Genomic DNA, 13,789 nt, shown 5'->3' with positions numbered 1-13,789 from the left:
ACTAAAAACTGCAGGCAACTGTAACACAATGCCAAGTAGCTGCATATCTAATATATCTAAACACAGAAAAGGCACGGGAAAAACACAGCAGTATAATCTTACGGGAGCGCTGTCACATATGCAGTCCATTGTGATTATGCTGTGCGTGACTGTGTTCCCTATGCCTAGGGCCTCTGCCTGCTGCAGGCCAACGCACTGCTCTAAGACACCCCTAGGTTCCCCCAACTGAAACAAGTCTCTCCTGCCTCCACACTCCCATAGCTCCAAGCTTCGACAAGGGACACTTCCTGAAGTCAATTTGATAGAAAAGCTGCTATAATGACTAGCCCCTCTCACTACATTCCTAATGCCTGGAGGGTGGAGGGGTCACGCTGTGCCCTCCTGGAAGCAGGCCTTTAGTAAATGTCTGTTGAGGGCGTGGGTGAAATTAAAGTATTGAGGGAGGCAGGTGGTAGGCTGAGTGCAGGGAGGTGCAGTCAGCAGTGGGGACTGGACAGACAGCTCCGTGGCTCAGCAGCAGTGAGAACAAGCCACCAAGCCACCCTGGGCCTCAGTGTCCCCATCTGTAAAATGAGAATAGACAGCACCTGGCCTGAGGATGCTGGAAAGTCCCAAATGAGAATATGCAGGTGAAATACGCTCTGCAACGGGAAGCCATTATTACATCCCTTATTGTGGTTACTATTGTATTATTGTATTATTATTCCTGAGACAGGGGAGCAGGCTGTATTTACAAAGAATGGTGGTGGGTGGGGAGCAGGTCAGGCAAGGCTGTGACTCAGCATGTGAGTTGCAGGTGTAAAATCACAGTCCTCAGAGCCTGCCCTGCCAATTGATCTTTCCCGAGCAATAAAGTATTTCAATAAATGTGGGCTACACTATAGTACATGTGGTAGCCATTTTCTCTCTCAACTCATCAACTAAGCAGCTCCCAACATCTAGGATAGAACAATATTTCATTTCAGGAACAGTGGCTCAGGCCTGTAACCCTAACACTATGGAGATTAAGGCAAAAGGATCCCTTAAGGTCAGGAATTCAAGACCAGCCTGGACAACATAGTGAGACCGTAGCTCTACAAAAATTAAAAATGTTTGCGTGGTGGTGTGCCGAGTAGTACCTGTAGTCCCAGCAACTAAGGAGGCTGAGACAGGAAGATGAACCCAGGAGTCTGAGGCTGCAGTGAGCTGTGACACCACCACTGCACTCCAGCCTGGGTGACGAAGTGAGACCCTGTCTCTAAAAATAAAAAAAGAACAATGTTTCAACAATTCTCTTAGTCTCAGTTGTCATTTTCTTAAAAAAACATACAATTTTACACACAGCAGGTAAGTACACACCTGTAAAAACCCACTTATCGTGAATTAAAGGACATTTTAAATGTGAATTAAAGGACATTTTCTAGTGGCTAAGAGTCAACAACAAATTAAATCAGTAAAGTCAACTGACTGTGAATGCTAACTCAGAGGCTGGCCTGAAAGAAAATGCCAACTCCATGGCCTGGTGTGAGCAAGCAAAATAACAGCAACAATTTGCACGCTGGTGATGGACAACTTCGCCTGGCCCATCAGCAACTGTGGAGCCCGCTCCTCCACCCCAGAAACCTCGACCCACAGAGAAAGTCTCCAAAGCCAGCACAGGTGGTGCTGTGGGCACAGAGCGTTCTAGTTCTTAGCAAAGAAAAAACTCAAAGGGAAGAACGTTTGCAAGAACATGCGCCTAGGCCAATCATGTCTGGGGCTCCCCAGCCACAAACAGTGCCATTTGTAGGGTGTGGGGGGAATTGAGGGGGACAGTCCATCCCCATAAACATACAGTCCTGGTTAAACACGCTCAGTGTGAGGGCGTCATCATCAAGTATTTTCGTGTTTCATCTTTCCCCTTGGCAGAGTCTGAAATGAGATAGTTTTCTCTTCCACTGGAAAATATAAAATTGAAAAGCACATCCTCTTCAGATTAAGAAAAGCCAGCTGGAGCTGGGTGCGGTAGCTCACACCTGTAATCCCAGCACTTTGGGAGGCCGAGGCGGGTGGATCACAAGGTCGGGAGATCGAGACCATCCTGGCTAACATGGTGAAACCCTGTCTCTACTAAATTGGCCGGGTGTGGTGGCAGGCGCCTGTAGTCCCAGCTACTCGGGAGGCTGAGGCAGGAGAATGGTGCGTGAACCCGAGAGGCGGAGCTTGCAGTGAGCAGAGATCGTACCACTGCACTCCAGCCTGGGCAACAAAGCAGACTCCGTCTCTTTAAAAAAAAAAAAAAAGAAAGAAAAAAAGAAAAGCCAGGTAGGCATAGTGGCACACTGGCTGACACCTACAATCCCACCACTTTGGGAGGCCAAGGCAGGCAGATCACTTTGAGCTCAGGAGTTTGAAACTGGCCTGGGCAACATGGAGAAACCCTGTCTCTACAAAAAAATACAAAAATTAGCAGGGTGTGGTGGCACACACCTGTGGTCCCAGCCACTCAGAAGGCTGAGGCTGGAAAATCACTTGAACCCGAGAGGCAAAGGTTGCAGTGAGCTGAGATCGCACCACTGCACTCCAGCCTGGATCACAGAGTGAGACCCTGTCTCACAAAAAAGGAAGAAAAGGAAGAAAAGGGAAGGAAGGGAGGGAGGAAGGGAGGAAGGAAGGGAGGGAGGGAGGGAGGGAGGGAGGGAGGAAGGGAGGGAGGGAGGGAGGGAGGGAGGGAAGGAAGGGAAAGAAGGGAAAGAAGGGAAGAAGGAAAGAAAGGCCAGTTTTCTACAGATTGGCGTCATGACAGAGGCATGCTTGTTGATGTCACTTGCACAAGAGAGAAGCCCTTTCCTCACCCTCTGATGAGTGCAGGTGAGGATGTAGCGGGGCGCCAGTCCTAATCGTGCCCTGACTGCTATCACCAGCCAGTGGGCCTGAGCAGGCAGCTCTGGACCCTGTGCCTGTTTCTTCACCCGAGAAACAAAACGTTCCCGTCTGTCAACTACCCTCAAAGGCAGCTAGAGAGACAGACTGCGCTTCTGGCTGCTGTTCCAAATACCCAGCCTCCAATCGACAGAGGGTTATCGCCGGCCCACTATGTGCCAGGAGCCCAGATTTCAGGGACCGGGGACAGACCCAGCAGAGAGCAGGACAGACGGAGCTCCTCGACCCTCCTGGAGCCCATGGTGTGGCATCCATAGGACAAAACGGTGGCTTTGGAGCCCATGGTCTGATCCAGACGCCTGTTCTCTATGGGGGTCTGACTGGTTGTTTTACCCCTCTCCCTCTCAGTTTCCTCATCTAGAAACAAGCACAGGGACGATGGCACCACTGTTGGTCCCACAACACTCCCTCACTCCTGTATCAGACCTGTGCCCCAGATCTCTCCCCAGGTCCCAGAGCTGCCTGTCCGGGCCCACTCACTGGTGAGGGCAGTCAGGGTACCACCAGGACTGGGGTCCCGTTGCCACCTGTTCTGGGAGACCAGGTTATCAGAATCAGAGAAGTGGGGGGCAGGGCGTGGTGGCTCATGCCTGTAATCGCAGCACTTTGGGAGGCCAAGGTGGGTGGATCACTTGAGGCCAGAAGTTTGAGACCAGCCTGGCCAACATGGTGAAACCCTGTCTCTACTAAAAATACAAAAAAAGTAGCCAGGGTTGGTGGTGTGCGCCTGTAATCCCAGCTACTTGGGAGGCTGAGGCAGGAGAATCGCTTGAGCCCAGGTGACAGAGGCTACAGTGAGCCAAGATCACGCCATTGCACCGCAGCCTAGGTGACAAAGCGAGACTCCACCTCAAGAAAAAATAAAATAAAACAAAGAAAAAGGGAAGTGAGGCTCTGAGTGGGCACAGAAGGGGCCAGGATCTGTGAAGATGGTGCTGGGAGAGAGGGCCTGTGCAGAGGGTGGGGGCAGGACACTGGTCCACGCAGTGTGCGGCCAGTCAGAAAGGCTGCGTCCGGCTGCTTCCTCCAGGCCTGCTGGAACAGAGGAGGGAAAAGACAAAAGGAGGCACAGGAGCCCTCTTCCTCCTGTCCTTTATTCCCAGCCCAGTGGAGGCGATTCATCCCACCACTGTGGGTGCCACCTGACTTCCACGAGTGTGTCACACTGTGTCCTAATTTTCTGTGTGCCTGGCTGCAGCTGAGCTGACCTGCAGGGCGGGGCTCGGTTTTATTTATCTTAGTCCCAAGACAGCACACAGTAGCTCAGCAAGCAGACAGAATCTCACGGGGCCCTAGCCCCAGCCAGAGCTGGGTTTTTTTTTTTTGTTTTTTTTTTTTTTGAGACAGAGTTTTGCCCTTGTCGCCCAGACTGGAGTGCAATGGTGCGATCTCGGCTCACTGCAACCTCCGCCTCCCGGGTTCAAGCGATTCTCCCGCCTCAGCCTCCCGAGTAGCTGGGATTACAGGCATGAGCCACCACGCCCGGCTAATTTTGTATTTTTAGTAGAGATGGGGTTTCTCCATGTTGCTCAGGCTGGTCTCGAACTCCTAACCTCAGGTGATCCACCCACCTCGGCCTCCCAAAGTGCTGAGATTACAGACGTGAGCCACCGCGCCCGACATAGCTGGCTTTCCTTTTGACTGTACCTAAATGTGGGGTCTCATGTGGCTTGGAGGGTTTCCTGCAAAGTGATGGGTTTTGACTCAACTGATACAGCCACAGCCCACCAGGCTCTGCCCACCGGGCACTCCCACTGCTGCTATCCTGGCTCCCTGAAGGTGGCCTCAATCTGACGGCTGCAGACCCTATGCCTGCTTCTTCCCCCTGCTTCCTCTCCCACCTAGACCCTCACCTGTCCAAATAGCTACCCCACATACTCCTTCCACCCCCAGCCCTTTCTATTCTTCCTAAAACAACCTCAGGCCAGGTTTCTCTTGATCACTTCATGCCCATATCACAGAGACTGTCTCAAAGCTAGAACCCAGTTCCAAGCACTCCCTGGGTAAGCAGCCAGACAGTCTAAAGGTGTCACTCCTCAAGAACCTGCCATAGCTCCCTACTGCCCCTCATAATGTGGCCCATCCTACTCTTCCTTCAACAGATGATTACTGAGCACCTGAGTGCCAGTTGCAGCCTGGTGAACAAGGATGAATAAAACAGGCAGTCTCTGCCCTTGTGGACCTACTCTAGGTAGTTGGAGAAGACAGACCATCAATCAACCCCGCAAAGAGAAAATTATAAACGGCTACATGGAAAAGGTGTCCATCTCCACCAGTGGTAACAGAGAAGCTGGGCCAGTTTGTCAGGAAAGGCTTCCCTGAGGAAGTGATGCCCCAGGTGATATGAAGAGGTGTAGGGATACACCAGAGGATGAAGGGTTTGCAAAGAGCATTCCAGAGAGAGAGAACAGCAGATGCAAAGGCCCTGAGGCAAGATGAAGTCTCGCCTGCACAGACGACAGAAAGAGGGACCGACAGAAAGAGGGGCCGGGGGCCACAGGGCAGAGGGAATGAGGACTGCAGGCCTGGGAGGCACAGGGAGCAGGTATGCTGTCAGCTGCCGGGAGCAGCGCCTGATCCAGCCCCTCCTGATCCAGCCCGGTTTCTACTGGTGTGCTCAAGAGGAGGAAAACTGACTTTATGTTAGCCTGACCTGCACGAAGTCAGTAAACAGATTCTGCTATCAGGTCTACATTCCACACCGCAGGCAGTGCAGATGGAAATCCCAGACAAATGCCTGTGGTCATCTGTAACCTTTACTTTCACCCGACAGTTTGTAGTATCAAGAGCTAGGACTCCTATGAGGGGAAAAGCCCAAAGAAGCTTTAAGAGCTCATGGTCTGCACTCCATGCAGGAGCAAACTTCAGGGCCACCACTCCGACGAGCGGTAAAGCCCAGTCCAGTGCGAAGGACAGTGGGCAGGTCTCGGCTCCTCGGCCCCCATCAGCCACTGGCCACTCTCTGGGCAAGCAGAGATCCTGTCAGTCCCTTTTGTCTTGGGCCAATTTGTAGCCCAGACACAAACTCTCACGTCTTATTTACCAAAAGACCTTCCTCCTTTCATCCCTGAGTCGCCTAAATTAAAGGAAGGACATAAACCCCAAAGTCCCAGCCGCACGTTCTGGCCCTTTGACCTAGACCTGCAGCCTCGCAGCTCCGGCTCAGTCCTCTTTGCCTCTGTGCAAAAGGCTATTCCCCACGGCCTAGACCAAAGGTGTCCAGTCTTTTGGCTTCCCTGGGCCACACTAGAATTGTCTTGGGCCACACACAAAATGCACTAACACTAACACTAACGATAGCTGATGAGCTCAAAAAAAAAAAAAAAAAAAAAAATTCACCAAAAAACCTCATGTTTTAAGAAAGTTTACAAATTTGTGTTGGGCTGCATTCAAAGCCATCCTGGGCCATATGCAGGCATGGGTTGGACAAGCTTGGCCTACACCAAACACGCCCTCTCCTCCATACAACCATGTCCAACACCCAAATGGAAGCCAGTCGTCTGCCCCTCCTGCAGCTTGGACCACCTGTCACCTGAGGCTCTGCTGTGGGCCGGGCCTGGACAACTCAATTCTGCATGGGCCAGGAGCACTGATTACCACTCTGTCAGGGAAACCTTTGGATCTTCTAAAGACAATTGGCTGGGAATAGTGGCTCACACCTGGAATCTCAGCGCTTTGGAGGCAGAGGCAGAAGGATCACTTGAGGTCAAGAGTTCGAAACCAGACCGGGCAACATAGTAAGATCCTGTCTCTACAAAAAAATTAAAAATTAGCCAGGCATGGTGTTGTATGCCTGTAGTCTCAGTTCCTTGGGAGGCTGAGGCAGGAGGATCACTTGAGGCGAAGAGTCGAGGCTGCAATGAGCTTTGATTGCACCACTGCACTCCAGCCTGAGAAATAAAGCAAGATCCTGTCTCTAAAGGAAAAAGAAAGACAATAAGCAGGACTTTCCAGTTCTCTCTCTACCTTTAAATGAGATGAGATTAAAGAAATAAAATACAGGCCGGGCGCGGTGGCTCAAGCCTGTAATCCCAGCACTTTGGGAGGCCGAGGCGGGCGGACCACAAGGTCAGGAGATCGAGACCATCCTGGCTAACATGGTGAAACCCCGTCTCTACTAAAAAAAAAAATACAAAAAACTAGCCAGGCGAGGTGTCGGGCGCCTGTAGTCCCAGCTACTCGGGAGGCTGAGGCAGGAGAATGGCGTGAACCCGGGAGACAGAGCTTGCAGTGAGCTGAGATCTGGCCAGTGCACTCCAGCTTGGGTGACAGAGCGAGACTCCGTCTCAAAAAAAAAAAAAAAGAAAAGAAAAAAGAAATAAGATACAAACTCAGACTACATAGTATCTAATAACTAGGTATAAAAACAAATGAGGTTAGGAGATGTCATGCTATGATAATGCTTGGGAGTTTAAAAAAAAAACAAAACACACAAACTCAAAAAAAAAACTTTCCAAGACAAGAAACTATGGTGCAATGAAGAGGCCTGGACCTGTGTCAGAAAAGCCATGTCAGCCCGAGCTCACCGGGTACAAACTTGGGCAAGGGACATGACAATCTCTGGCCTCACTTTACCTCTTTTTTTTTTTTTTGAGATAGGGCCTTGCTCTGTGGCCCAGGCTAGAGTGCAGTGGCACAATCTCGGCTCACTGCAACCTCCGCCTCCTGGGTCCTAGCAATTCTCCTGCCTCAGCCTCCTGAGTAGCTGGGACTACAGGCACGCGCCACCATGCCAGGCTAATTTTTGTATTTTAGTAGAGATGGGGTTTTACCATGTTGGCCAGGCTGGTCTCAAACTCCCAACCTCCAGTGATCCACCTGCCTTGGCCTCCCGAAGTCCTGTGATTATAGGTGTTAGCCACCGCACCCGGCCCACTTTACCTCTTTATACACTGAAGATAACACTGGCCAGAGTGACTGGGAGGATGAACCAGGCAATCTAAGATGTCTTCTTTACTCAGTCCTTCCAGCCTGGTGGTGAGACCTTTCCTGACCTCCACATCAGATCAGAACCTGCCTTGCTCTACTCATCTCACGGCAACAATCCCCACCAGATGCACTACACATTGGCTCATTTCTTTACATCTGGACCCCTCTCCACAATGTCAGCCCCGTGAGGCGGCGCTGCCTTCAGATTCACTGTTCCATCCACTGCCCAGAAAGTGCATGGCAAAAAGAAGATGCCGAATAAATACTCACTGAACAAACAGCGTGATCTACAAAAGGAAGGCACGAGGGCCAGATGTGGTGGCTCACACCTGTAATCCCAGCACTCTGAGAGGCTGAGGCGGGCAGATCACTTGAGGTCAGGAGTTCGAGACCAGCCTGGGCTGGTGAAACTCCATTTCTACTAAAAGTACAAAAATTAGCTGGGCATGGTGGCGGGTACCTGTAATCCCAGCTACTCAGGAGGCTGAGACAGGAGAATCACTTGAATCCGGGAGGCGGAGGTTGCAGTGAGCCAAGACAGCGCCATTGCACTCCAGCCTGGGTGACAAGAGTGAAACTCCGTCTCAGAAAAAAAGGGAAGGCACTGAGAGCTCATGCATCACACGGCAGGGTGCTGACACTCTACTGTGACAAAGCAGGTCAAGCGAGTCCACAGTCCCAGTCTGCAGATGAGAAAACTGTGGTACAGAAAGTATTTGCAGGACTGAGGGCAGCGAAGGAATATCTGGGAATCCAAACATCTAAGGACCCAAACATTGAAAAGCAGGCACCACTGCACCTAATGGTGCCTGTTTTTCTTTTCTTTTCTTTTCTTTTGAGATGGAGTCTCGCTTTGTTGCCCAGGTTGGAGTGTGCAGGGGCGCGATACTGGCTTGCTGCAATCTCCGCCTCCTGGGTTCAAGTGATTCTCCTGCCTCAGCCTCCCGAGTAGCCGGGATTACAGGTGTCCGCCACCATGCTTGGCTAATTTTTTGGTTTTTTAGTAGAGACAGGGTTTCACCATGTTGGCCAGGCTGGTCTTGAACTCCTGACCTCAGGTGATCCACCTGCCTCGATCTCCCAAAGTGCTAGGATTACAGACGTCAGCCACTGCGGCTGGCCCGGAAAGTTTTTTAAAGTTCAGAATGGGGGTGGAGGGGTCTTGCCCAGTGAGAATCTATTTAGTAAAGAAAAAAAAAAAAATCAACACCAACTAAAAAAAAAAACAGGCAAGTTCAGGTCAATAAGAGACAGGGAATTCTGGATCTTTCAGAAGTGGATTTTACTCTAAAACTTGGTTCTCATCAATTTAGACTGCATCGCCATTAGCATTCTAGTAAGAGAGACTAGCGATTATTTCAGAGGAAGAAAAAAAGCAAGGGACAAGAGGAAAAGTAAGTGTCCAAGCCACTCAGCATTCATTTCAGACACACTGGCCGGGTGCTGCTCTGGGAGGGTGCCCAGCAGGCCATCTGGAACAGCAGGGCTCTGCAGCAGGAGGACATGGATGAGACCTCAGCTCTGGGCCCACCAACTATGAGACTTCAGCAAGTTACTTTATTTCTGTGGGTCTTGGTTTCCTCACTTTGTAAAAGGGGAATAAAAACATCCTAGAATGGTGGCACCTACCAAAATACAGCAAAAGCTCCTGGATGAAGAACGCATGACAAGGGGGAAAGGAGGAAGGTTTAACTCTTTGGGCCCAGGGCAGTCTCTCCTCATCACTGAGCCCAGTACCATGCACTTCCTAGGGACAGCGGCCACAAAAGGGACTGACAGAAGGTACAAGGGAGAGAACTCTCATTCCGGTGGGGCTAAGGGGGGACAACACGGGGGAGGCCTCAAAGACCGTCCTTCAGGGCAGGCAGCATGCGGCAGGAGCTCACAGTGATGTTCTAGCAACTGGAGCAACACAGCTAAGGATGCCGAGGCTAGAAGGTGTCGCCAAGGGCCAGAAGTGCAGGAAAGGGACCCAGCAAGGTTAGGTGGAGTCGATTCAGGGCTTACTAAGCTCATCAAAGCTGACTTTTTTTGAGACAGAGTCTCACCCTGTCTCCCAGGCTGGGGTGCAGTGGCGCGGTCTCAGCTCACTGCAACCTCCACCTCCTGGTTTCAAGCGATTCTCGTGCCTCAGCCTCCCAAGCAGCTGGGACTATAGGTGTGTGCCACTATGCCTGACTAACTTTTGTATTTTTGGTACACACAGAGTGTCGCTAGGCTGGTCTCGAACTCCTGACCTCAAGTGATCCGTCCGCCTCAGCCTCCCAAGGTGCTGAGATAATAGGCGTGAGCCACAGCGCCCAGCTGTAAACTGACTTCTTTTGGAGGAAGGGGAATGGGAGCTGTGAAAGGTTTTTGGAACAGGGGAGTATGTTTTAGAAGATGAATCCCAGTCAGATGCTGTGGCTGATGCCTGTAATTCCAAAACATTGGGAGGCCGAGATAGGACTGCTTGAGGCTAGGAGTTTAAGACCTGCCTAAGCAACATAGCAAGACTTCATGTCTACAAAAAAATTTTTTTTAATTAGCTGGGTATGACTGGTGCGCTCCTGTAGTACCAGCTACTTGGGAGGCCAAGGTGGGAGAATTGCTTGAGCCCAGAGTTTGAGGTTGCAGTGAGCTATGATCCTACTACTGCTTTCCAGCCTGGGGGACAGAGCGAGACCCTGTCTCAAAAAACAAAAAGAAGATGACTCCCACAGTGGCAGGGGATGAAGTGGGAGGGAGAGGGCAAGTAGGAAGTAGGATGGCCCAGCCCACTTTGGGCATGGCAAAAAAGTGGCCTATTCCATAGTCCAGCAGGCTGGCAGGGGTGCAGGAGAGAGACACCTTCTGGACTCCAGAAGGCAGGTTTGGAGTCCTCTGCACAGAAGTTTCAGGGGAGGGAGAACACAGAGAGATAAGATGCAGGTGGGGAGGCTGAAATTAGGGGACAAGAGGGAGAGACCGAAAGGAGAGAGGATGAAGAGTAAAGTCCCATGGGCTCCAGTGTTACAGGGTTTGAAGAGGATCGGCTGCAGCCACAGGGCACCAGGTTTAAGGACGGAGGGGCCGCTGGTAACCTCGGGGAGTATAAGGAGGGAGAAAATCTGGACGCATTTCCATGGAAGTCTTTTTGGAAAGGAGAAGAGAGCTGAGCAGGGGGACAGGGAGAAACACAAAAAACTGAGATGTTGATGGGAAAAAAAAATCACTACTAAAGAGGCAGCAGTGCAGACCTTTCTAATTCATATTGATATTCAGGGTCAGAAAAGAGTATATAAGGAAGGGGATTCTGAGATGATGTCGGGGAGTACAGAGCAGGCTGAAAAAGACGCTGATGGGAAAAGTGCAGACGGGAGTGGGGGTGGAGAAAACACACCCCTCCTCCCCTAGGCTAGCCCACTGGGTTATCCACTTTGCTCACCTTCACCTGGCCTTCTGCTTGCCAAGTGTGCTCTGTCACCAAAATCCAACCAGATCACAGCCGCCTGCTGCAGGGTGCTTCCCTGTTGCCCCCAATCAAAAATTTTGGAATCATACCCTTGGTTCCCCCGGAATTATCTGTGAACCCAAGTGATCTCCTGAGCTAGACAGTAAGGGCCTGGGAGGGCCATGCCTCACATCTGGGTCAACGGTAACCCATGGTGTAGATCTTCACTCGAGAGCAGGTGTAGAGAAATGCTGACATTTCCAAAGGAAGAAAACCAGGCCAAGCCTTCATTCAACAAATGTATAGGGAAAGGAACAGGAAGAGGCTTAGGAGTCAGTGACCTGGCCGGGGGTAATGGCTCACGCCATTTTGGGAGGCCAAGGCGGGTGGATCACTTGAGGTCAGGAATTTGAGACCAGCCTGGCTAACATGGTGAAACCCCGTCTCCACTAAAAAAATACAAAAATTAGCCGGGTGTGCCTGCAGTCCCAGCTATCAGGAGGCTGAGGCAGGAGAATCACTTGAACTTGGGAGGCGGAGGTTGCAGTGGGCTGAGATCACACCACTGCACTTCACCCTGGGTGACAGAGCAATACTCCACCTCAAAAAAAAAAAATTTGGACAGGAAAATTTGGACAGGAAGTTTTAGAAAGATCCATGCCTCCCAAACTGGTAGTGCTTAGAGATTTCTCATGAAATGATCTTAGGTGATTTTCCCCGACTCCTGCTGTCCCTGCCCTCCCGCCCCCCACCCCCCACCTCCCCACTACATACTCTAAACTGTAGCACTTAGCTATTAATAACTACTATCTGTAGGACACTTAACAGTTTACAGAGCACTTTCATGTCAGTAGCAAGAACTTGCTAATTAATAATCACTGGGTTTTAGCACTGTTAATTTAGTGACAGTGTTGCAAACTGGCTAGCTGTGCACTTCTCTCTCCTTGGATCAGCTAACCAGTCATGCAAGCATGTAACCGGCCTATCAGCTCTCTTTGGGTCTGGAATTCTTACTTGCTGTGGTCTCTACTCCCAAAGGTCCAAATCTGGCATAGGCACTGTTCTAAGTGCTTTTTCACATGCTTAATTTTCACATAATCCCAACATGTTTTTATATCTCCATTTTCCAAAGGAAGCAACTGATGGGTGGAAAGGCTAAGAGCTTCAACCAAAGGCACAGAGAAATCGGGGCTGGAGCCAAGATTTGAACACATGATCTAACCCTGTGTCCTCACTCTTAATCACTATGCTGTGCTAGATCATTCTAGCAAAATGCTTATACGGTGCTTTGCACAACACAGGTATTCAGAAAATAAAGGCAGCTGTGATTAGCAGAACACAGGCAGTTTCTAGTTCCCACGAGTGTCACCTCCAGGAGAGCAGCGACCTTGTCTGTCTGGATGAATGCAGCGCTCCCAGCACCTGACCCAACGCACATATGAGGGATGGATAGAAAATGAATGAATGAAAGTCCCTCCCAAATAGCAGAGTTGCCTACGCAGGACTCTTTTTCGCACGTCTGTGTCGCGCTACCGATACTGCCCCTTCTTAAGCACATCAGGCGAATTTGAGGACACAGAGAGGTGCCCAAAGACGTGCGATCTGCGCCCGGTGCAGGGTGCAGGGGTGGCGGAAGCAGCTCCCAAGGGAGGCAGGGATCAGTCTGAGATCTCGCTGTTGCTGACGGGTCCGGGCTCCGGCGAGGCTCTGCCCTGCACCCAGCAGGGACCCTGCCCGCCTGGGCGCCGGCACCCGCGGGAGACAAAGACTCGCCGGGCCACCGCGCCGACAGAAACGCTCGTCCCCCTCGCCCACCTCTACGGGATGCAGCCCAGCCCCGCGCAGGTCCACGGCCTGGGAGCTTCGGCTGGCGGCAGGGTCCGGGCCCTGGGCGAAGAGGACACGCGCCGCGCACCTCCTGGCCTCGCCGGTGCCCGCGAGGGTCGCTTGGGCACTGGAGGCCGCGGGCCCCGGCCTGTCACCTTCAGGGCCGCCTGCCCACCCGCCCGCCGCAAACCCTTCAAGCACGAGCCGCCCCCGCCGCCGCCCGTCTGAGTCTCCCCGCGCCTCAGCCTCGCCGCGCCGCTCGCCTCGCGCCCCGCACCCCGGCGCCGCCCCCAGGCCCGTCCGGCCCGTACCTGCTGGGAGAGGGGGATGAGTGGCGCCGCCATCTTCCCGCGGACTCGGGCTCCGAGCGCCGGGGGAACCGGGGGAAAGGGGGGGGGGGGGGGAGGGGGGCGGGGCCGCTGCCGCGCGTGCGCACTGGGACGGCGGGAGGGCGGTGCGCACGCAGCCTGTCTCGGGAGAGGGCGGGACCGTAGGCACGGCCACGCACGCGCAGTCAGGCCGGCAGGGGGAAGGGGCGGGGCCGCACGCCCGCAACTTGATAGGCGGGGCCCGAGGCGTCTGCGTGCGGTGCTCTCTTCCCCCCTGTCCCTGACCCTGCTTCCAACGTCTTTCGGACTCTCGTACCGCCGGCCCGCTCTGTCATCCCTCCAGCCCATGCCGAGGCCTGGTTCTCTGTTAGGGATGCCGTCCCCCTGCCAG

The 13,789-nt window shown here is 52.4% G+C and overlaps 1 protein-coding gene across 16 annotated transcripts in view; it reads right to left on the bottom strand.

Moving 5' to 3' along the window:
* Positions 1-13,457, bottom strand: part of EPS15L1 (epidermal growth factor receptor pathway substrate 15 like 1) — a 119,788-nt gene extending 106,331 nt beyond the window's left edge. For 14 of the 16 annotated variants that reach the window (XR_747795.2, XR_004058779.1, XM_030935898.1 and 11 more), the window contains exon 1: positions 13,381-13,457. Coding sequence is in view for 12 of the 16 variants with exons in the window: in XM_030935898.1 (XP_030791758.1) it covers positions 13,381-13,413 (33 nt within the window). In the remaining 4 variants the exon portion in view is untranslated. The remainder of the gene's footprint in view (positions 1-13,380) is intronic. The other 2 variants (XM_010361490.2, XM_010361493.2) reach the window with 1 other exon arrangement.
* Positions 13,458-13,789: the final 332 nt, after the last annotated feature.

The sequence above is a fragment of the Rhinopithecus roxellana genome, chromosome 8 (genome assembly GCF_007565055.1).
Source record: "Rhinopithecus roxellana isolate Shanxi Qingling chromosome 8, ASM756505v1, whole genome shotgun sequence".
NCBI classification, from domain to species: domain Eukaryota; kingdom Metazoa; phylum Chordata; class Mammalia; order Primates; family Cercopithecidae; genus Rhinopithecus; species Rhinopithecus roxellana.
This window is presented reverse-complemented; position numbering and strand designations above follow the sequence as displayed.